At 43.2% G+C, this 24,823-nt stretch overlaps 1 protein-coding gene across 1 annotated transcript in view; it reads right to left on the bottom strand.

Annotated features, from left to right (window-relative positions):
- Positions 1 to 3,419: 3,419 nt before the first annotated feature.
- CLMN (calmin) overlaps positions 3,420 to 24,823 on the bottom strand; it is a 142,184-nt gene continuing 120,780 nt past the window's right edge. Inside the window, exons 9-13 of the mRNA XM_090033955.1 lie at positions 23,155 to 24,459; positions 21,867 to 22,045; positions 21,381 to 21,441; positions 19,611 to 19,678; positions 3,420 to 14,445 (exon numbers count right to left, since the gene is read on the bottom strand). Coding sequence (XP_089890081.1) covers positions 14,283 to 14,445; positions 19,611 to 19,678; positions 21,381 to 21,441; positions 21,867 to 22,045; positions 23,155 to 24,459 — 1,776 coding nt within the window. The 3' untranslated portion in view covers positions 3,420 to 14,282. The remainder of the gene's footprint in view (positions 14,446 to 19,610; positions 19,679 to 21,380; positions 21,442 to 21,866; positions 22,046 to 23,154; positions 24,460 to 24,823) is intronic.

The raw sequence follows: 24,823 nt of genomic DNA on the forward strand, positions 1-24,823 counted from the left end.
AGCGAATTTGAACAGGGTGCTTTTCACCCCCTTGTCCAAGTCACTAATAAAGAGATTAAACAGTGCAGGCCCAAGGACCAAGTTCTGGGGGACCCCACTGCCTACATCCCTCCAGGTCAAATATGACCTGTCCACCACCACTCTCTGCGTGCGGTCCCTCAGCCAACTTGTGACTCATTTGACTGTGTAGGCATCAATGCCACAGTTGCCTAGCTTTTTAATGAGAATGGGGTAGGAGACAGTGTCAAAGGCCTTCCTGAAGTCCAGAAAGACTACATCCACTGCAACACCGGCATCCAGTGATTTTTGTCACCTGATTGTAGAAACCAGCCAGGTTGGTCTGACAGGTCTGCCCCTCATGAACCCACGCTGGTTGTCCCTGAGCATCATCCCTCCTGCTGGTCCCTCCCAGAGGTGCTCCTGGATAATCTTCTCAAGGAGCTTCCTCAGGATTGAAGTAAGACTAACAGGCCTATAGTTGCCCAGGTCCTCCCTCCTCCCTTTTTTGAAAATGGGGTCCACATTGGCCCTAATTATAATTTTCTATACTAATAAACTCCTTTTCTAGTCTTAAGCATTTGAATGGCAAGGGGTGAATTTGACAGACTGGGTCCAATGGATTAACTGGCATAGTCAAGTGATTCCTTCCTATGGACAACAATTCAAAAGTGGCCGGTCCTGGTTGAAGAATCAGACAATATATTGCAACAGATGTTGCAAAAATCTTTGTTTTGCTCCCTGCTCTAATGTCACTCGACATCTCCCTGTAAAGCACAGGTCCATAGTCTCAACATTCATTGCACCTAGGGACTCATGCTACTGAAGTCATGTGGAGTTTTGTAGCTGATGGCCCTAGGACTAGAACTGGACCTGTACAAGTGCTTCTAGAATATAAAACTTAGGAAATACGTATCCAGGCGCCTTGCCTCCTATCCCATAGGAGTATTATTGGGATAAAGTAAGGCATCTTCAAACACCATGCTGCACTTGCAATTTAGAGTGAGCTACCTCTTAAACCAGAAGGTGCCTGACATTTTTGTTACTAAAAAGCACTGATAAGCCCACTAGAAATGCTACATGGTTGTGGATTCACTGTTCTTGGTTAAGGAAGAAACCTGTCTGGAACAGCACCATGTTCATGAGGATGCTACTCTGGAGCACAGGAAGTTTATTGTGGAGACATGGCCTGCAAGTGTATGATAGGCTCCAATCTTATGGCAAGGAGGCACATTTATTCAATGCAGAATTCCTTAGCCAGGCAGCTAGCTCATTGAATCTTCTACATAGTATTTACCATACTTTTAACTGAAGAATAAACCTGCTTTCCCCCCTCCCCCTAATCCTTTCCTTTGTCTGTTGGAGCCAGACTTGATTAGTCTCTGATTAAAATGGGTCAGTCAAGGGCTGACCTAATAGCCCAGTCCAATGTGGATGATTTTTGGCCCCTCCTGTGTTTGGCAAACTATCAACACCTTACTAGCCCAGTAACTTGGCCTGTGCTATGGCTAATTAATAACATTTGCAGACAAGGGAGCTGAATTGAAATGAATAAATGGTTTATTAAAACTCAGGTACGTATTAACAGCAATGACAAGGGAAAAGAAGGAGAAAGGTTACACAGGTAAACAAACTTTATCCTACTATTTCTATACAACCCTTAACAATCCTCATAAACAGAGAGATAAACAGATCTTATTCTACTATTTCAGGGGATTCCTTAACAACCCTAATAAACACACACAGGTGTGTGGGCAGAGTGATACAGGTGCCTTTCACCTGTACCAGAGGGATCAGATCCCTGTTCCCTCATGCCCGGAGGATAGGGGTGATAGTTACACTAACAGGAGCATTGTGAGCCACTATTTTATGTGTACAGCACACCCAGGGGAGAAAGTCTGGGGAACTGACTCAAGCAACCCTCAACTGTTGATCGCCAGGGGTAGGAGATGAAAGTGTGCTGGATCCAAATGGGGCGGATCTGCATTAGGATGTCCAGATCAATGGCCTGGTTCCGCAGAACATAACGCAGGCCAAGCAACACCACCAGACAATCAGCAGACACAACACTGCACCAATCATCCACAAAGCCACCTCCACTGCTTCCACGCACAAACACTACCTTTACATCTCACACACCTCTCACAGATCACCCAGAGAGACCACACTCTGTCCCTCCCACACTCACTCATCCACAGCCACCTGTTTCTGTCAATTAAAATCCTTTGTATAACGGTAGTGCGCACAGCATGCCAGGGCTCTGCACGTGGCCCTGAGGTTTGCACTGGGTACCATTTTCCAGTGGTTTCTAGGTGTTACTGTCATAGAATCATAGAAGTAGGGTCGAAGGGAGCTTGTAGATCTTCAAGTCTGACCCCCCACCTGGGCAGGAGAAAAAACTGGGCTCAAATGATCCCAGCCAGGTAGGCATCAAGCCTCCTCTTAAAGACCCCCAGGGTAGGAGCCAGCACCACTTCCCCTGGAAGTTGGTTCCAGCTCCTAGCCGCCCTAACTGTGAAGTAGTTCTTACGGATGTCTAATCTAAACCTACTCTCCAACAACTTGTGGCCGTTATTCCTTGTTATGCCAGGGGGTGCTAGGGGAAACAAGGTCTCTCCCAAACCCTTCTGGTCCCCCCTAGTGAGTTTATAGACTGTCACCAGGTCCTGCCCTGTGCATGCTCCTAGTCCAGAGAACAGAGAAGGTTCATCTCCTGACCTACTTACAGGGTCTAGGTGACAATACCATGGACTCAGAACCATTTTGGCTCCAACATGTCTATACTTCTCCCAGTTTATAAACTGGCAGTGATTGCCGCCTTGGTTCTTAGCTGCTTTGCACATTGATTGTGCTACCCCTGCTTTTCTGTTGTGAATATTCTACAAGAAAACTGACTGTGGAGCACAGGAAAATGGATCAAAGTAACATCTATTCACCTATGGGACCCACATCTTAATTGTAAGAAGTCATTTATGAAAAGGAGTTTGATGAGTTAGATGCTAAGGTTGACATTTATCCACATCAGAAAGACAATGTAGGATTTGGCAAAATTTCCTTGTGGAACATCACACAAGCCTCTCTCCTAAGGTATGTCCAATTCTCTGCACTCACAATTCAATTAATTTTAAAGAGTGATTGAAGTAGGAACTAACTTAGCTTCATTCTGCAGATTTCTGCAAACTAAATGCAAATATGAACATATCTTGTCAAGCTGTTTAAGATGTATGTATTTATAAAAAAAGCACATGCGGGCTCAGGGCATAAACATCCACATTATGGAAAACAGAATGGTGATCACGGCTGAAAAAGTAAATGTTGTAAGGGAGTTTCTCAAACAGAGAACATAAACAGATAACTGATTGATGCCGAAAATCTGTCAGTTTATTTCAAAATTGGAGGTTTTATAAAATAATTTTAAGCTGTTTACTATTGCATACTATTTTTATTACAAAGTAGCAGTTTCCAAAAACAAACTCTTTTTGCTATTCACATCAACTATACACAAAGAATATTTTCTCTTTCCCCCTCCCGTTACCAAAAATAAGCATTGACAGTAAGTGCAAACATTCAGTGTAGAGCACTGATCAGAAAAGCATCCAGAAGCATTTTCAAACAGGTATGAACAAGCTTCCTCTTCTTCAGTGTCTTTTAAATACATTCTTCCTTCTCAATCCAAGCAGTCACAAACTCAGCCTGCTATTCAAGATGCAAGTATTACAAATGCAAGTACCTCTAGAACAGATATAGGCAAATAATGCCCTTAATTATCTACATGGAATAAGTTAAATGGGTTTAATACAGTCAGAGCATTGGGATCCCACAAAGAAACCAAAAGAGGAAATTGTATATTGTACTGCTGATTGAGCAAGCAGAAAATCAGCGTTGTTCTTAAAGGATACAGTTGACACTTCGCAAAACACACTTGTTAACTTATTTACAAGAATCTCCAAGAAAAGTGAGCAGAGGGACATATATTTTAACAACTTTCTAATAGAGCTTATTTGATGGTAAAGCAACAAAATCTCATTTAAATACGCATCTTTCTAAATAATTTGCCAGAGGCAGGGCCAGCTATTGAGAATGGACATACGTCCATTCATTACTTACAGCATGGAAGTCCCTTTTTAATCTTTCCAGCAACCTGGCACTTAACATTTTCAAATTTAAACTTGAGAATGCTAAATAATACTTCTGCACTTTCCAGGTAAGAATAACTTGACAGAGCTAAGCCACTGAAACTATGACTTAAGACTAATATGAGAGGAACAAAGGAGGAAAAAAAAGCTGAAGGCACCTCCATTAAATATGGAAATAAAAGGGTTTGGTTAAATAAAGTTACTGTGCCATTCCTTGCTAAAGTGCAACTGCTAAACGTATTCCTAAGGAAGAGCAGCACAAAATAGTGGTTAGGCTGGGACTCACGCTTAGTGATATCTTACAATATAGTATTTACCTCTAGCAGTCCCTGATGCCATAGGAAGTCAGGTTTCAGGACTGCCTCTTGCCAAGTGCCACACAGACACAGAGCAGGAAGATGTTCTTTGCCTCAAAGGGTTTGCTAAAATGCGGCCAAGGTACTACTGAACCGGAACCAGCCTATTTGGATCTGGCCTTTGACTGGCATGCTTTCATATTTCTTATGAGATAAAACAAATGATTCCCATTCCTTCATCAGTAAAACCACAAATACTCACCTTGTCATCTTATTTCCTTCTCACATAGAAGCATAATAACCACTTATGGGATATGAAATTACCCTTAATTACTGCTTCTATAAGCCCAGCATTTCCTTCAAAGAAAGAAATAGTGTGCAATTCTCATTTTCTGTTACTAGTAATAAACACTGCCTGGAAAGGGCATAGAAGAAATTCTCCTTCAGTGGAAGAAATATTTTCAGAGTAAAAAAAGAATGCATTGATTTGCAATTTTAGTTAGGCTAACCCGAGAAGCAGACATGGTGTAACTCTTGAGGGGAAAGGGGTTACTCAAAGTCTTAGAGCACACCCACAGTTCCATTTTGCCCCATGCTGGTTTGGTTTTCTTTATGTTTGCTGCAGCAATCCAAAGATATATGCTATAGGTATTAATAGATTAAACAGGTCATCCCATTCTGAACATACATTTTGACATATCATTTTCAATGTGTATCTACCATTCCCCACCCTCCGTCCCCTCCCTGCATCAGCTTTGGTAGTTTTGTGCTGTTTAAAGAAAAAAATATAGTGTAAGGTGAATTATAAAGATTAAAATGTTAAGGAACATGAACACAGCATCCTTACCAATGCACTATACTTCTACTTGAAGTAAAAATAAAAATTCTTTATTTGCTGTGCAAGCACAGGACTACATCAGGAAATGCTAAAATGAAGGTTCCTTAGTCCAGATCATCATCTTACAACTTAACCCAATTAGGAAGCAAAAGTGCTGACCACAGGACAATGCTCCTATAGCAGGCTGCCTGCATGTATGTTTGGGGTTTTAACAAACACAGTCCCCCTCTATATATTATGTGTATTATGAAATTAACTGGTTAATTGTGCAATTTAATTTAGACTGGCTACACATGGCAAAGTAACTATCACACCATAAAATAGTCCATGCAGCTATAAAGTTAGAGCTGGAAAGTGTGTAATAACTTTTTGGGTGGTTTCTATGCAGCTTTAATTTGCATGTGTAGCAAGGCAGCTATTCCCCTGTGGCTCCTGCGGCTGGGGTGCACCACCCAATGCCCGGCTGGGAGTCCCATCAGCTACAGGATTTGCGGCTGAGGGAATTTGCTACCTACCAGTGCAGGGGGAGCCCAGGATCACCATTCTGGCTTCCCCCTGCACCAGCAATAAGGTGTGATGGGATCTAATACTGGATCCCACAGCCGTGCATCAGTTCCTATCACACCTTTACCTGAACATCTAGAAGGGTCCACACACATTTCAACTGTGACATCTGAACACCACTTTTACATTATTTGCATCTACTGTCCCTATTTTACTTTGAAGGAGAAAGCACCCATTACTATTCTTGAAAGACAAAGGTTCTGATCCTATAGGTCTTACGCAAATACATATCTTCCACATTAGGACACCAATGGGAGAGTTTGAGAGACTCAGTATCTATTGCATCTGGCTCTTACCTGGCACCCACACTTGGGTGTCTTTCCAGCCAGCATGCTTCAATTTACTTAAGGCCACCTGATCTGCAAGGTACTGAGCATCGGTGTTTAGCATCAATGGAAGTTGAATCTTAGCAGAACTGGGCCCTAAATCCTTAAAGTTGGCACAACTGATTAATGTGCTGTTAGTTTACACTTTTTATGCTCACTTACAAAAGGTCACAAGTGCTCAAGGCATCTCTTTAAAACCCTGTCCCCTGAATTGAAATGCAGGGAGTCCACATGCTTGTGTAGAGCCCCTCTGAAGACAACGGGACACTCAATGGATGCGTTAGTCACATCCATACAAAGCTTGGATAAGCACAGTATTACTAAGTTATTTTGAATTGGAATTTCCGTAGATGACAGTAGTACCTGTATTTGTACCAATGCAGAGAAAAATTCAGCTCCCCATATAATTCTTAGGAGAAAGAATACGTTAGCACTTATTGCAATCTTCCAAACAGGTTGTATTGCAGAAGAAATGCTGCGATGCATTTATTAAAAAAGTTATACCCAATTTTGCATAATCATTCACAATATTGTTTAAGCTTATGGTTCATTAAGGATTCCTCTGACTCATGCTTAAAGTTTTGGTGGGGCTAGAAATATGTTTTAATTGCAAATAACTCATTTGATGTTAATTTGCTCATTATTCACAATGACTACAAAGTGTATAACAATAACAGAAGTATACAGTGCCTCTTAAATGGGTTTTTACAACTTTATATCAAATATAGATAAAAAAATTACCAGAGTACAACATACTTCATTTTTAAAATTGAGTTGGCTGAACTTCGAAGCTTCCAGTAAGATTCTACAGACATGATACATTTACAGTCTAGAAATTCCTTTAAAATATGCTTTAGAGCTCAATTCATCAAAAATGATCTAGACCATTTCAAATGGAATGGGACTGTTCAAAGATATACAAGCATAGCTTGTGTGTTCTATACCTCTGCGCTGATCAACATAACCAACCTGGCAAGGGCTGCATTGTTTTAAATTTGCTTGATTACATGTTTTCTTAATTTTGTAGCTGAAAAAGGGATAGAATTTGTCATATAATAGATATAGGATTTCCTCCTCCCCTTTTAAATATAATTTCTATGAAACCACACCCAAAAACTCCATGGGGATATTTCTGTCTGACTGAGCTAGGGCTTGAAAACTATCCTCTTATCAATTGTCTAAAACAGGGGTGTCCAACCTTTTTGAATGTGGGGCCAGATCATGAACTTTTTATCACCCAGTGGACTGGCAGGAGCAGGCGCTCACACGGCCTGTCCAGTCCGGCTGCAGCCTGGGGGTGCAGGGGTCAAGGGGTGCCGCCTGACCCCGCCATGTCCTCCCTGCCACCTGGGAGGCCTTGAGGACGCTCCCACACCTGCACACCTGGGCTCAGCAGCCAGGGGGACATGTGGGGGCTCTACAGGGGGGTGCGGGATGTGCAGGGACACCCCCCTACTCCCTCCCCCCCCGGGGCAGCCTGAGCTAGAGCCCAAGCGGCAGGGGTCTTCCCTCCCCAGGGCCTGGGGCGACTCACCACCCCCAGCACGATGTCTACGGGTGCGGGGGGATGCGGGAGCAGTGCCGGCTTCCAGCCCTGACAGCAGCATCTCCCGCGGGCCCAGCTGCAGCATCCCTCCGCAGCGGCATCCATGCACCCTGTGTCCGCCCGCCCACTGCACTGCGACCTGCTCCAGCCCACGCAGGCAGCGTGGACCAGCACAGGGTGGGGCCAGCATGCAAATGAGAAAGGGAGGGGTGGGGCAAGGAAGGGCAACAGTGAAATGAGGGGGGAAGGGAGGAGCTGCAACGCGTCGGCAAAGTCAAGCTGATGCGGTGTGTGTGGGAACCTTGTCCCTTCCTCAGCCCTTCAGCAGCCATTAGGAAGCTGCTGAGGGACTGGGGGAGGGACAAGGGGTTCCCGTTGCAGCATCATGGGCCACAGAAAATGGCTTGGCAGGCCGCATGGTGGCCCATGGGCTGTATGTTGGACAAGCCTGGTCTAAAAGTTTCCAATGTTACTTTGTCCACTCGCATCATTTCAATTCCAAGAATCAGAGTGCTTTAAAACTTATAGCTATACAGCTCCTCTTGCAAGGGTGATATTGTACTAATTTGTAATGAGCAAACAAATACAGAGACACTAAGGGCAGTGACAGACATGAAAAAAACTAACCCAGAACTTTACCAGAAGAGGCTGCACATCAGTTTGATCTGGCTCTGCAGCCTGTATAGATCAGGCACTGCAGTGGGGCTTTTTAGCTTTTATCTAGTAGCTATAGCTTTTATCTAGTAGCTATTAGATAAAAGCACCCAAAAGCGCTGCTGAAGGCCCCCAATCTATACAGATGCAGGGTTCCTGATCTATGTAGGGCGCACTGAGCTTGAAGTGCTGTTTGGTTGTTTGTTTTTTTTCCATGTCGGTAAGCAGCCTAAAGCTAGGATTTTTTTGGAAATGTGGCCAGATCCAAATTTGCAAAATCAATGACAGCAGCAGGAGCTTTGTAACTCTGAAAATCTAAGGGTTTCAGCCAGGGATGTCTCTTATCAGGAAGGAATATATTTTAAATGCATGCTTAATTTTAAGCCTAACCTTTAGTGCTTTGCTAACTCACAGCTTTAAGTAGGGGTCTAAACATAGACTTGTGTCTAACTTTAGATACACAAATTTAAAACATCTGGCCTCAGTGTCTTGGCATGGTCATATAAATAGAAACAGAAGTGAAGTCCTTTGCATCTTATTTAAAACTAAGGAAGTGATAATTCCCGCTGTATTCAGCACTAGTGAGACTGTAGTTGGAGTGCTGTGTCCAGTTCTGGGCGCCATACTTCAATAAGGGCATTGAGAAACTTGAGAGGGTCTGGAAAAGAGCCACCCGTATGATCAGGAACTTGCAAGGCAAGCCATATGAGGATAGGCTGAGGGATTTGGGCCTCTTTAGCATAAAGAAGAGAAGGTTAAGAGGGGGCTTGATAGTGGCTTACCGCTATATCAGAGGAGTGCATCAGGAGCTCAGTGACCAACTGTTCACTAGGGCACCACCAGGGAAGACCAGGACCAATGGATATGAACTCCTTCAGGCTTAATGCCACGAAAAACTCCTTCACAGTCAGGGTGTCCAGACTGTGGAATAAACTCCCTCCAGAGATGGTGCAGTCACCTACCCTGGAGGTTTTCAAGTGGAGACTAGACAGTCACCCCAGCTGTCTTCCTGCCTAGAGCATAGAGGCTGGACCCGATGATTTGCAAGGTCCCTTCCAGCCCCTAACAATCCATGAATCTATGCTCTAACCATACATTTCTCCTGATTTCTAAGTTAAACTCCCTGTGTTGCCCATAACCCCTTAAAGCAAATACTCTGAATCAGTCTGTCTGTGACAGGAGGACAACTCAGGGCCAGTTCTCATCTTTGGCCCACCCACCTGTCTCTGGGGCAGTCTGCCCTGTCTCTTCTGCCACGACTTGCTGAATATATAACTGGTGTAAGAATGTGGGAGGCTGCCCATTTAGTGCCCCAATGCCAAGGGTGTTATACATAGCTCCATACTGTCCCTACACTGTGTCCCATGCCTTGTAGATGGCATCATAAGTTGGTTATAGCACCAGTGCAGGGCTGGGCCAAACGCTGCTCTTTGTAGGGCCTCTAACATACAATTCACATACTCTGCCCTTCACAGGGTCTCCTACATACTGTCTCCTCTCACAGGGCCTCTTTCAGCTGCCCCTCACTGGGCCACTCTCAACCTGTCCTGCTTCATGAGCGGCCCCCTCGGGCCATCAAGCTTAACTACTCTCATTTTGATCAGTCCACACACAGCCCTTTAGGTTGCTCAAGCAACCCTACTCTATGTGGCAGGCCTTGTGCCTCACACTGGGCTGACTGCCCCAACCCCTTGATAGGCAATTCTCTCACATCTACACTTTTATAAGGGTTGGCCAGTATGCTGCCCTTCAAACCAACCCTGCAGCCCTACTCAACACATTCCCAGTGCAGCCCTTCAGATCACCTTGCAACACTGCTCTACACCCTCTTATGCATAGTCCTTCAAGCCGCAATGGCACACAACTCCATGTGGGCCACCACACATGCTTCTCTGCCCCCTCCTTGTGGCCTCTGGAGTCTTACACCCCATGGCATTCAGGTGTCCACAGATGTGCCTGGCCTGACATTTCTAGGGAACTGCCTTGCCACAGGTAGTCCCACCAAACCATCCTTCCCCAGTAAGGTGTAGTTTTAAGTCATACCCAGGACCAGGAGCCTCCTGCCATCCCCATAGCTCCTGCCCTTACCTCCAAGGATGTTCTAAGCAGCAGCTCAACTGGGTGATGTTCTTCCAGCTGCCAGCAGCAAACTGCTGTTTCAGCCTTGAGGGTCTGAGCTAAAATGGAGGCTACTCAGGTCTCTCCTCCAATCACAGGGATCTCCTGCAGTCCTGTGACTGCCTCATCAGGGCTGGCCTACAGCTGCTGGCTGCTCTCAGCCCTTAAAGTGGCGGGCACCAAAGGTACTCTACCACACAGTCCATACAAAAAAGCGCTTCTGACACTAAATGAAGATCTGGGCTTCAGAATCAGGCTCCCTGGCCTAGAAATAGCACACACAAAACTTGATCAAAGATGCAGGGAATCAGTACATTTTCGAGTGAAGAGCTAGACTGTGCACCACCAAAGGCAATAGGATTTTTCCTACTGGCTTGTATAGGACCAGGATTGAGCCCTGAATGCATGTCACCTATTGCTATTAATGGAAACTGGATGCTTAGATGACTGTCATTCATGCGCATGACTGAGTAATTTCAGTATACTGAATGTTCCTTCTAAGGATTTTATTAGAGGCATGGTAGTATGAGTCTCACACCAGAAAGAATCACCCTTAGCATGTTATCCTTATTCTACTTACTCATTGAACAGATGAATAATGAGACACGGTCAATTTTATAGCTGGAAAATAGCCCCTGCGCCCCTCTCCGCGGAATAAACTTGATAGCATCATGTTTAATCTGTATGATCTGTTATTAACAGCACGCTGTTTAAAAGAGCAGCTGCAGACTATGTGATTTTTAATCTGTATGATTTGTTGCTTAAGAAGATATTCAGAAGTGGGCTGGAATGAAAAAAACGTTAACACTCCGCGAGGCCTTTTGTTTCTTGGCAGGGGGCTCTTTTGGGAAGGCTATCAAAGATACTACCGACATCAAGCTGTGTTACATACAGCTTGACTTGTAATACTACTTCTCTCCTGGAAGATGGTGTTTATTTACCCAAATTATCCAATGAGTTCCTCAAGAAGTTGAGGTGTGTGGTGGAGAGGGGGTTACCTGCTTTAAGAAGACCACTTTTCTGAATGTTCTAGGGATACCAGATTGTATCACAGTTGCAAGTGATTTCTTTTCATAAGTTGTTTGCAAGAACCAGAAAGGTGAGGATACAAAGCTATTAAAGGATTTATTATGAATGGAATCTTCCTCCCTTGTTAACTAAAATGATACAGATGCAATTACGCAGCTGCCATAGTCCATTCCTAAACTGGCTGCTCAATGGTGGATGCAATAACTGCTGTATTGTGTTTTAAAACAGTTTTCTAGGAGGAAAGGAACTAGCTGAACATAGTATATTTATTTATTATTAAATAATCTAAGACCCCAATGCAATGAAGATCTACCAGAAGAAAATATCCTTCAGAATATTAAAAAAAATCCGATCAAATCTGATTTACAAACAGCATACTTAACTTGTTTGCAGTATTTTTTTCCTTATTGTTGAAAACAGCAGAGACACTTGACCCACAACTGCCCAGAGTTCCTTCTGAAGGCACTTCAACAATCTGGGGACTTTCTTTTTAATTTGATACCTTTTCTAGAGACAGGAAGGAATAAACCGTGAGCCAAACCCCCCACCCTTGGACCCAAGTTTTAAATCCAAGTCTGATTTGCTTCCCAGATTTATTGGTTGGGTCTACCTCTGTTCCTGTTTGTTGTTGGCCAAAGTCTACAACCGTTTCTAATGAACAGACAGAAAAAGCCCAAAAGTTCCCATTGAGCTTAAAGATCTGTGTTTACTCCTAGAATTTCAGAGACCAAACTATGCAGGGTTGACTTCTAATCCTAGCTAAAGGTGAGGTGCCAGGGAAAGAAGGAAGCTGGTTAGGCAGCTAGAAAAATCCTTAGCAGGAAGCAAGCCTATATATAGCTTCTAAGTGTGTGCAAAAGCATTGCTTAACATGCATGCCTTGATTCCAAAAGCTTCAATTTAAGCTGAGAATTTACCTGGGGCAGTAATACTGTGTGCCCAAAGGGAATGTTAAACATAAAACCTCATGTCTTAAGTAACTTTTTATTCTAACAAAGTTGTGTGCATGCATTTTTATGAGGCACACTGTGCTCTTACTTATGGAGACTAAAATGGAACCAACATTACATATCCTCATGAGAGTATCATGAAATCAAAATGTGCCAGGAGTTGCAGATAAATAGACCAGAAACAACCAGGGTAGAAGATATTGTTATTGCCAGGCATGTGACTATGAACATATACCACATTCTCTTTCTGGATAAAAGCTCAGTATAACCTAGAAAGTTTGATATCTCTGTTGCCTTCACACTTTTACCGTACTGGACTTTACTGCACTGGACTTTGTTTAAAAGTCTGGACTTTACTGTACTGGACTTTGTTTAAAAGAATGAGATACCAAATGCAAGCCAAAAACCCTACCTATAGAAATCCATTCATTTGCAGTTAAGATTTCTTAAAAGCCAGAAGAAACAGAAACTGCAAACACTTCTCCAGATAGTAGTAGTTTTCTTCCACTGATCTCAAGGAAAGGATGCTAGCAATCATTGTATGTTATGTTGCCACCACGACAGGTGACAAGCTGGGTTTCCCCAAATTTTTGGCACGTAGAACACTTCACATGGCCTAATTAGTGCAATTCACAGATGCAACTGATTGAGACTGATCAGTAAAGGATAAAAAAGTGAATAAAGGATTAGAACAGCTACCATGGGTTAGCTTTCATCAACCACAATGTTGACCCACTAAAGTGAATTCATATTAGAAATACACCAAAGTTGACAGGGTAAGCAAGTACAGCCCCTAGTCTACTATGTTTGAGAAAACCCATTTGGCTAACAACGAAACGCACGATGGAGAAAAGTTAAGCTTCTGTTACCAAATGATTTCCACTGGAACTGTAATTTGAACTTATTTCAAGCTCTGCCTGGATGCACCTACATAAGACATTTACTGTGGAGCTGCCCAAACAGCTCCACTGTAAAGTCTCAGTGTCTATATATGCAGTCCTATTAGGCTGCAGTAAAATAATAAACACTGCCACAGGTTAGCACTTTTCAACTTAAGTACTATTCCATGGTGGCATTACTTAGTGCACCACAGCACATGTGCAGATGCCGAAAGGGCTGGCTGGTGCTCAAGGCTGCTTCAGTGCAGGGGCTCCCTGCCAGCTACCTCCACAATGGAGCACCCTTGTGCCCCAACCAGCCCCACTGCAGCATGTTGAGCCAGGTCAGAGCAGCCTTGGGCTGGCAGGCTGACCCCCAAATCACCTGCCAGCTGGGGCTGCTCTGACCCAGATCAATGTGCTGCAGTCCCATGCGTATGTATAAATGTGGCACCTGGCATGAAATGCGCTGGAGTTCATTCAATCACATTAATAGCATGTGTAGATGACCCACTTTTATGTGGTAGTCAAACATTACCCCTCTTTCAACAGCTATAGGGCCAAAGATAAATAAGTGCAGCAAGAAAAAACATTTTTGAAGAGTGGAGCTCTAAATCATCCATGTTTCTAATAATTATCAATTTTATTTAGCGTTTATAAAGCAAGGCACAAATGTACAAAAATTGTGTATATTAAATCAAGCCATTTTCTTACATATATATATATATTTATATGTATATGTACACAATGTCACAATATAAAATGTGCTAAGACACCGTAATAGCACAACACTAACAGAGTTAGGAATAATCTGTGTAGGAGCTACAAATTCAGGTTTGTTTGAACATACATTTGTTTGTGCTTCACCTGAAGGAACTGATTTATATGCACATACACCAAAAAAAAAAAAAAAAATCGAGCCACTGTCTTTTATTATTCACTCACAGAGATCAACGTTTGTTGCTAACAAGCTGTGGAAGGAGCAGCAGGCAGTAGACCAGCACCCAGAGGAAAACAATGAAGTAAAACAACTCGGGTTGGTCTACACACACAGAATTTGGAGGTGGACCCACAGTCTCCAGAGGTTCCTTTGCCTCTAAGTCTTTCTTCTTCCTGCAAAATTGAATGTAAGAGAGGTTGGGAAGGGGAAGGGAAATAGGGGATAGACTGAAGCTGTTGCTAGAAAAGTTGGGCCAAACTCTAATGAGACAATAGTTCAATGAAGTATTTACAATCCGGTTAGCTGGAGAGCAAGCCAGATCCGTGAGGCACAAAAAGGGGCGTAGTAGTATCACTCGTCAGGACCCAATAGACACAGCTCTTTTAAACCTCTGCAAACCAGGGACAGATTCTCAGGTAGCATAAATCAACAAAAGCTCCACTGAAGTCATTTGAATGATGGCTTTTTACACCAGTTGAGGATCTAGCTCTTTATTTTCAGCTGTGCACAGCTCTGTGCGCAATGTCCAAGTATGTGTTTTTAATTAAATACAAAATTATTTTTATCAAAAATGAGGAGCCATATGGGCTGTTCAGGTGGTATGTGAAGAGGACTGGATTTGTAGAAGGATGATGAGCAACGTGACTAATCAGGACTTATTATTTAATATTTCTCAAACTGGACACTCAAACTTGACTAATCATTTCCAAAGATTTCATATAGATCTTGATTGTTTAATTCATACTGGGCGCATCTACACAGTGCTGTTGTTATTGAGCTGTCATTTAGTACTTCCAAAAGGAAGTACTAAAGGACGATGCAGTAACAGCCCATATTGAGCTGCCCGTAACGTGCATGATTATTTTTAGTTGCTATGTCGCTGTAGTGATGTGCTAAACTGAGGGAGTGCGTCACTACAGCAACACAGATGTGGTGTCTCGGTTTTTGCCCACTGATGTTATGTTGCTGTAACGCAGGGGTGGGCAATTATTTCAGGCAGAGGGCCACTTACCCAGTTTTGGCAAGCTGTTGAAGGCTGCATGGGTAGCCCTGCCCCTTGACAGGTGCCCTGCCCCCTGGTCACCATCTTGGGACCAATGTCTCAAGGCCAGCGCTGGTGGGGCCCAGAGCGGGGTGCAGGCTGGCAGGGGTCCATGAAGTCGAGCTGGGCTGCACCAGCAGAGAGAGGGGGGAGCTCCATAGATCCTCCGCTGGCTGGTACCCTGCACTCCTGCCACCCTGCTCTGCTCCCTGCTGGCGCTGGCTCCAGGACACCAGTGTGGGCCCCATGCTCCCGCTCACTCCCAGTGCCCCCCAACCCCGTGGTACAGGCGGGGGGCAGCGTGCAGCCCCGACATCCTGCTGCACCACAGTGAATGAGCTGGTGCTGAGTGTGGCAAAAAGTGCCGCCCAGCGCTCCCTGCTGCAATCATTCACAGCCTGTGCAGGGCTGTCCTGAGCAGGCACAGGCGGGGGCTGGGGTGGAGAGGCAGCAAGTGTTTGCAGCTGGCCCAGGTTCTGGGTAGCTGCTGACAGCTACAGAGCCTGGTTTGAGGGGCAGAGGCTTTGGGTGGGGGGCAAGGGGCAGCAGGACTGGGGAGCAGGAGCTTTGGGTGGGGGGCAGGTGCAGCAGGGCTGGGGGACAGGGGCACAAGCAGGGCATCCTGCCATATACCCCCTTCCCTCATTTTGTTTTGAGCAGGCACAGGTAGCCCCAGGTGGGCTGCGACCAGCTGCAGAGTGGGGTGCTGGCCATGGGGAAGGCAAGGGGCCACTTTTCCCACATTCATCACCAGCTTTTAACCCGCCCCCGCCCCACTGCCAGCCTGGGCCCTGCACCGGCTCTGGACTCACCCGTTGGCACTGGACGTGTTTGCCACCGCTGCCCCTGGGCTGCTCAGCACGTGAGCTCTGGGCGGGCAGCAACAGCAAACAGTGCCCGGTGCGGCAAATGGGGACGCCGCAGCTGCTGCCACTGTGCACAGCCCCGATCGGAGAGCCTGGAGCTAGCATGGGATTGGCAGCTGGGCCAAGTTACAAGCTGGTGCTGAGCGCAGGAAAAGGCCCACCCCGTGGCCTGAGCCCCGCACTGCAGCTGCTCACAGCCCACCTGGGGCTGCCTGTGCCTGCTCAGGACAGCCCCACGTGGGCTGCGAGTGGCTGCAGCAGGGAGCACCAGCCATGGCGTGGGGGAGGGTCCTCTTTTCCCGGAGCTGCTTTACCCTGGGCTCCTTCCCTACCCGGGGTCCTCCCCGGCCTTTCCTCCCCTGCCCCACTTTACCTGAGGTTCCTGTATGGGGCAGCCACATGCCAGGCCAGAAGCCCTTACTGGGGCTTCCAGCTGGGGGGGCAGAGCTGGGCAGGCCCTCCAGTTGTGGGAGCCTGCCAGGCTTCCCCGGGGTCCTACTGCTCCTGGTTCCTGTCATCTTTGACAGGAACCAAAGACAGAGAAATATTAATTTTCTAAAATTTTTAGGGGCCCTGTGGGCCAGACAGAATGGCCTTGTGGGCCACATCCAGCCCACAGACCGTATGTTGCTCCACCTGCTGTAGCGTGTTGCTACAGTGATGCAACATCACGTATAGACATGCACACTGAAGTGAAGCCTTCCACCCTTCAGGGAATTATAACAGTAGGAAAACTGTGTGATGATATATGGCCCTAACCCATCCACACTTTGCAATTAGATGATATGCATACCTTCTGATATTATTTTTTTAAAATGTTACCTTCTGATAAACTGGCTAGATTTTTCAATAGGATGAAATGTATTCTCACATTTTATTTTGCTTGGAAGTCACTTTATACATTTGCTTTAAGCCCTCTTACTGGAAATCTCACTAGAGATCTCAGACAGCAAGTTTTACACAAAACGTTAGCAGAAAGACATCACAGTAACAAATTATATACACGGTTTTCAAAAGATAAAGCACTATCCATGATATGAGTTGGACCAGGACACTGCTGTCTCCAATAGCATTTTTGTATGTTTTTCATAATGAATTCCAGCCACCACAGTGATTATCAGCCAAAGCCTGATTCTACTAAATGCCTATTGACATAAGTTGGAAGAAGTGGCCATGGGTATTTAAACTTGTTTTTGATTCAGTTAAAGAAAAGCTGGTTCAGAAAGGATCCAAGCTCTCTGAACTGCATCATAAATTCAATATCTGACTTAGTTTGGGGCCCCTGGAGGCAGTCAAAGACTGAACTTACCCTGCATGAAAGTTAAAGCAGACCTGTGGTGGCTGCTCTATCACCAGGTCTTATCAACACTGTAGTTGCACCACTGTAAAATAACCCTTGGGTATACAAGGCCATATGCTAGAACAGGATCTGAGAGGCCACTAGCTAAAATCCCCACAGAATGTATTTAAACTCCACTGTCTTCTTTGCTATGACATATCGCACCAAGATTATGCCTACACTTATATACAGGGTTGGCCTTAAGGTTACTTTCTACTAACCCAAGTTACATAAGCTGCCTTTCCCTGTTTATGTCATACTGCGTAGGACACAGAAGAACTATCATTGTTTCACAGTAGCTAGGGTCAGGAGGGACCTGAACAGATCATCTAGCCTGACCCCCTGCCACAGGCAGGAATGAATGCTGGGTTCACAAGACCCCAGATAGGTGATCATCCAACCTCCTCTTGAATTTGCCCAAAGTAGGGGTGAGGACCACTTCCCTGGGAAGTTGGTTCCAGATTTTGGCCACCCTAACTCTAAAAAATTGCCTTCTGATCTCTAACCTAAACGTATTCTCCATCAGCTTATTACTATTGTTCCTTGTCAACCCAGGCGGGGCTGGGAAGATAAGGGCTCCACCTATTTGCTGTTGATCTCTCCTGATGAGTTTGTAGGCAGCCACCAGGTCCCCACCTCAGCCTCCTCTTGCTGAGGCTGAACAGGTTCAGGTCCCTCAGTCTACTGGACGCAGTACTCCAACTGCAACCTCATCAAAGTTGCATAGAGGGGGAGTATCACCTCTCTGGACCGGCTTGAGATGCACCTTTGGATGCATGACAAGGTATGGCTGGCCTTGCTGGCTGCGGTCTGGCATTGGTGGCTCATGTTCATCTTGGAGTCAATAATGACTCTGAGATCCTGTTCTGCCTCTGTGCTTTCAAGAGGGAAACTCCCCAGCCTGTATGTATGCTGTGGATTCCTTCTCCTAAGGTGTAGCACCCTGCATTTGCCTACGTTGAACCCCATCGTATTCTTATCTACCCACTTTTGTAGTCTGTCTAAATCTAGCTGTGGCCTCTCTCTCCCTTCAAGTGTGTCCACCTCTCCCCACATCTTAGTGTTATCAGTAAACTTGGACAGCGTGCTTTCCACCCCTTGTCCAAGTCGCTGATGAAGATGTTAAACAGTGCGGGCCCAAGGACCGAGCCCTGGGGTACCCCACCGCTCACATCTCGCCAGGTTGAGTACAACTCATCCACCACTACTCTCTGGGTGTGCCCCATCAGCCAATTTTTTACCCATCCAACTGTGTAGGCATCAGTGCCACAGTCACTTAATTTATTGATGAGGATGTAGTGAGAGACAGTGTCAAAGGCCTTCTTAAAGTCTAGAAACACTACGTCCATGGTGACACCATCATCCAAGGATTTAGTCACCTGGTCATAAAAGGCAACCAGGTTGGTCAGGCAGGACCTGCCTTTGATGAACCCATGCATCCACATTGTGCTGTTTACATGCAAGGCATATTCTAGAAATCTGGCTGTAACTACATCTCCTTCCTTCTGCATGTGATTCTACTTATAGGTAGTAGAGATAGCAAGTAAAGATAGGAGGGCTGGAAGTCAGGAATAAGGAACTGTAGGGTTGCTGCTGGCGGACTTCCTATACTTACAGCCTGCACACCAGAATCAGTTCCACACACACTGCAAAAAGAGGTAGGCTAGGAGGCGAGTGGTCCAGAGTCAACCTGATACCTGGGCATTTAGCTGTGCTTTCAGGATTAGGCTCAACTACCAGCAGAGATTGAGCCTGGGCAATAGGCTTTAAGGTGACCTTAAGATTGATTGTAACTATCACTGTAGACGCAGCATAAGCATGGTGCATGCATATCTCCTGGCAGAATCCTCACTCATCTAATTAAGGTAGTTTTATATTTTCTTTACTTTTTGTAAAAGCAAATTAGAGAACATTAAAGATACAGCACTTCAAAGTCAATAGCTAGCAAATTCATATGTGAGAGGAACTGTATTGAATCCAGTTCTGTACAGCTGTAAAATGCTGATAGATTTGACTTTGAACTCCTGTAAGAGAGCCCAGAGATCATGGGTTGCATATGATAAATTCACTATAGAAAAGACAATTACCCACCTGATGATAACCAGATCTGTGCTTTCTCCTGAATCTGTGTTCTTCTCTTCATGTTGTCTAACAAGTTCCTAAAGTGACATAGTTTGTAAAGAAAACAAAACCATTAAAGAGATCTTGGCTGTTTGTAGACTGTGCTCAGTGTTTTCTAAACCTTGTTAACTGACTCGCATCAAATTTCAATTTGAATTGAAAGGTTAAGAGGTGATCATTGACAGCCCCTAACAGACCCAATTCTCAGTTTTCTGTGTGTGAGCTTATGCTGTTGGAAATCATTAGGAGGTTAATAATAAACCTGTGTAAGCACTGCTATATTGTTGCAGTTAGCTTAAGTGTTGTGCAATTGACCTGATACTTAATCACCATGATGAGTTGTTGGTACATTTGACTTTATAAAGGCGTTACTTTATAAAGCCTGATAGGCTCTGTTGTGTTGCAAAAACCCAAATGAGTTTCCCTTGAGGGGACTGATATTTGCAATGCTTATCTGAGTTCCTAAGGACTATTTCTCCTTAAAAGCAAGGTGGTACATACATGTTAATCAATACAATTTAACTTGCCTAATTTGGACTGCCCTAGTCTGCATTAAATTTAACCCTCAGTCAATCTGGCTTAGTTAATTTGGACTGAAGCCAATTTTAATTTGGACTATAGACATCCACATATATATAGTGACAGCTGTAGTCTGGATTAAACCTAGAACAATGTAATGACTATAAACATCCCTTATTACTAAACTATGAAGACAAGGTCAACAGTTGACTCAAACCCAGCAGACCATTTGGTTAGTATAGCTAAGGCACACCAGTTTTGGCCAACAGCCAATACAGGATCGATGCAGTAAAGTCAACTGGTCAACTTTGACTTCCCGCCCCAAATAATAAGGTACAATTTACAGTTGGGCTGATTAGCTGTAGCCTTCAACCCAACCCAAGAATAAGGCTTGAACTCATGTCTCTGGATGACTCTCTAGCCAGTTTATCACTATACCCAATAAAGACAACAGTTTGAACTTAATTTCCATATATAATTTCCCCCCCTAAATTCTGCTTAAACCATTTTCTAAATCAATAGCCCTTGAAAGACCACGTACTGACAGGAATACTGTCCATTACAGCAGTAGCATTATACAACAGCCACTAGACAGCTGAGGCAAAGGGCTCAGTCCTAGAATGTACTGAGTGCCTTCACAATTTCTGTAGGACTGTATCTTAAATGAGATGGTGTGTGGCTACCATACATGACTATAGAACAGGCAACATCTTCCTTCTTATTTACTGAAAGGAGAAAAGGAAAACACAGAACTAAAGGAAATTTGCTCTGCAAGAATACTGACTTCAGTAAAAGTGAAAAGCCAGCACAATAGAAACAAAACAATCCTCAAAATTATAATTTATATACAAGCATGATTAGATATTTTTTGTAGATGTATTTAACCACATAAGGGCTCTTAAAAAAATTCTAGTCTTACTTTAGCTTTTACTTATTTCTTTAGTCTTAGGGCAAAAAACAGAATTTTTATGACTTCCATTTAATCCACAGAATTGTGTTTGTGTGTCATGTAGTATTATACTATTTGAGACATGGGATTTACAGAGAAAATGAGCAGTATGTATAAGCAGCTATATATATTTTTTATTTTATTTATGTATGTATGTATAAACATACATACACACACAGAGAAAGAAAGGGAATATATATATATATATATAAAGAGAATATATATATAAGGGAATATACATATAGTCTATATATATATTTCCATAGACTAACCTTTTCAGTGGAATTAGGCATCTGTTTTCGGAGGTAAACACTGGAATCATTGCAGCTTGTTCTGAGAAGTAAATAAAAATACCTTTAATGCACAGAGAAAAATTCTCACAGGGATTCAAAAAAAGCCATGAAATTCAAATATTTATTATATAGATTTAAAACCTCTGGGTAAAAAAATTGAACAGTTGTTTTTTATATCATTTTGGGTTAATTTCTGAAGCGCAATATATTGATAGGTGTTTAAGGTACAAAAACCATGTGAGACTGCAATAAGAATATATTCCCAAACGATACATATTGCTGTGTTATTTTTAAATTTATATAATAAAATAAATGGTAATAGTGAATAGTGCAAAAGAAAGCGGGGATAACTTAGATAAGAAGATTCTATAAGCAGAATTCTTTTGGGTCTGAAGGAGCTCTGCAACTACAGTTTTCACCATGATTGTAGGTATATCTGATCTCTAAGAAGTCAGCATGAAATACCTGGAAAATTCTTGATAATCAATGATTTCTTCCAATTTATCTAGTAAAGGAGTAATCCCAGGTTTTAAGGTTTGAAAGCTTTCTGCTTGAACAACGTTCTTCTTTTTTTCCTTCCTTTTACTGTTTTTTTCTGGTTTCATCACTGTTGTTGATATATTATCCAACTGCTGTACAGTGAACTATTTAGAAAAGGAAAAAACTTTTTTGTCAGATGGTAACAGGATTAATGCAGCTTTACTATACTGCTACTGTTTGTAATAATAAACTCCAAGTAGTGCATGAAGTGTGAAGTTTATGCTACCAACATTAAAAAAAAAGTCCTTAGTAAAAATTTGCTGCTTGAATATTGCATTGGACCACATAGAGTTATACTATGTTATCAGTTGATCAGAAATTAATCTTCCCATTGCCTTCAAAAGATGATGTTTGCACAAGAAATCTTAGCCCACCCTGCATCATGGAAAAGATCATTTCAGGTTTTTCTAGCAGCCAGCCTTTTATCTATAGTAGTTTAGTCTGCTTATAAGGATTCAATTCTGCAAACACAGACTTGAATAAAAATTTGTCCAAGATGGAAAGTTGTACTGGTATAAGAAAAAGACCAGAGACAGAGCTGGTCAGTCAACTTGCTCTGGTTTCAGAATTACAGAGTTTGAGCTTTCCTCCTGAATTGGGCTGAAGACCATCCCCAGTTAACTTAGAAGTAAAAGGGTGCCCCATTTTGGCTGGAGAGGTAGAGGCAGCTGGATGTGAATGGTGGGCACATCACTTACACATCAGTAAACAAACTAACAAAAAATACCTAAATAAAACAGAAAAACCCCCACTCTCCTTCTAACATATTGGTTTATCTATATACTAGGACAAATGGTACAATTTTTCTAGGTAGAAGCTTTAATTTGATTTAACTTAAGGCAGGAATTATCTTCACTTGTATGCATTGCATGTAAAAGTTGCATCATCTTGAAGACAACCCCATAGCAGAAAGGTCAGAGATACGGTCACAGAGCAAGCCTATGGCTTGTATAAAGGTATCTAAAATTTATGTCTGTAGTAGTATTAGGGCTTATATTGATTGCGGTCTACAGCTCCGAACAAGTCTGTGATCATCACACATTCCATCCAGCAGAGGGCAATGATAAATAATGTTAGGGGAGAACAGGCCTAGCATGTTGTACAGAGCTCTCCAAAGCATTTCTACTACAAAGTAAAAGGTATCATGGCCAGATTCTAACACCCTAATACGGGCAGATGTGCACTCCTAGAATTTAAAAATCAAGAAATGTACCTCAGGATTTTCTGGAACTGAAGTTTCTTGAGGGCTTGTGGATTCGTTGCCATCTTCTTCAACTTCTATTTTCTTTTCTACTACGGTAACCTCTACATTTTCATAGGAGAACTCAGGGCAACTATGACGACCCATTTTGTCCTTCTGCATGTCTTCAGAATCCATTTCTGTTGCAGAGACATCCATGTTGCTTTGCAGACCTGGCTTCAGTGCATCCTGCTCATTATTCTCATGCAACGAATTTAAAAGCTCAGAAGAAACATGGTTTTTAGAAGCATTAGGATCAAGACAAGGCTCAACAAAAGCTTCTAAAACTGCTGATATAGGGACACTGTAATGTGGATAATAGAAAAGATCATGAGGAATTACAGAAACTTTTGAAGAACTTGGTGATATTTTAGCTTCAGATCCGCCTTCACTACGATTATCTAGATTTCCAGGAACTTTACTCAGCAGTGGGGCTGGTTTTCCACATTTGCCAGATGTAGATATTTCTCGCTGGCCTTTGAAATTTGAATCTTTGGATAAATGCTGGATAACTTGTGCTCCCTGAAGAACAGGTAATTGTTCTGAATGTTCATGTGCTTCTTGAAATGTTGATATTTCTTCACTGAGTAGATTCAAAACATGCTGCGTATCTTCTTCTTTAGAGGCATTTTCCTCTAGAAGAGTTTCATTTTGGGGTTCCATGTCTCCTTTTAGTTTTCTTGGTTCAGTTGTAAGTGTATCCGAAGTCTGAGATAATAGGTTGAAAGAACAACTTTCTTTTATTTTGTTAGCTGGCGAGGTCTTAGCTTCATTTGCCTTTCTAGCCAACTGTTCAGAATAGTCTTCAAAAGAATCAGCTGCATTTTTCTGAACATCCAAAAGATTGTTGTTCTGTTTCAGTGCATGATTGTATGTACCCTCTTCGTGTGGATTCAGTTTATCACTAAGAGCGTCCCAGGAAGAAATGGGGTCAAAACTGACGGAATCCGTGATCGGCAAAGAGGTAGGCCTCTGAGGTACCTCTCCAGAGGCCAATACTGAGGACTCTTCAGGGGCCCTCTGTGAGTTATCCGATACTGGTTGATCTGGTTTATCATTAAGCTCTTCATTTGCAATTTCTGGCTGTATTTCCTCCAGCAAATCATGGACACAAACCTTTATAGGAGGAGGCTGGCTCCTTTCATGTTTAACTGTACATGCATGTTCTCCATTTTCATTCAAAATCAAAATCTTGCCTTCCTGTTCTGAAGGAGTGTCTTTAATGTGGACATATGTTGATTCAATGGGTAATTCCTTCTCAAGATCTAAAAAATCTTCCTGCAAAGGATGATAAAACAATAGTCACAACTTACATATCACTTTACATTTTTAAATTGCTATAGCAAGAATAGCTAATCAGTCCCATACTAGCACCCCATGAACTAGCCAAGTAACAACGATCTCATTTTTAAGTACATGACCTGAATTAAGAAAGGTTAAGTGAACTGTACTAAACCACACAGAAGTCACAGACGTGGCTATATTAGAACTGAGAGATCCTAACTCTCAGTCATTAATACAATTCATCTCTCAATGGAGGGATATCTTAAGTATAATATTTGTAGTATCTTGGAGGGATATCTTATTTATAGTATTTTACACACACACATGGGCTGAAGTAAACCTATAGGTCACATCTAGA

This window comes from Crocodylus siamensis, chromosome 2 (genome assembly GCF_052110815.1).
Source record: "Crocodylus siamensis isolate JL-2025a chromosome 2, ASM5211081v1, whole genome shotgun sequence".
Taxonomy (NCBI): Eukaryota; Metazoa; Chordata; order Crocodylia; family Crocodylidae; genus Crocodylus; species Crocodylus siamensis.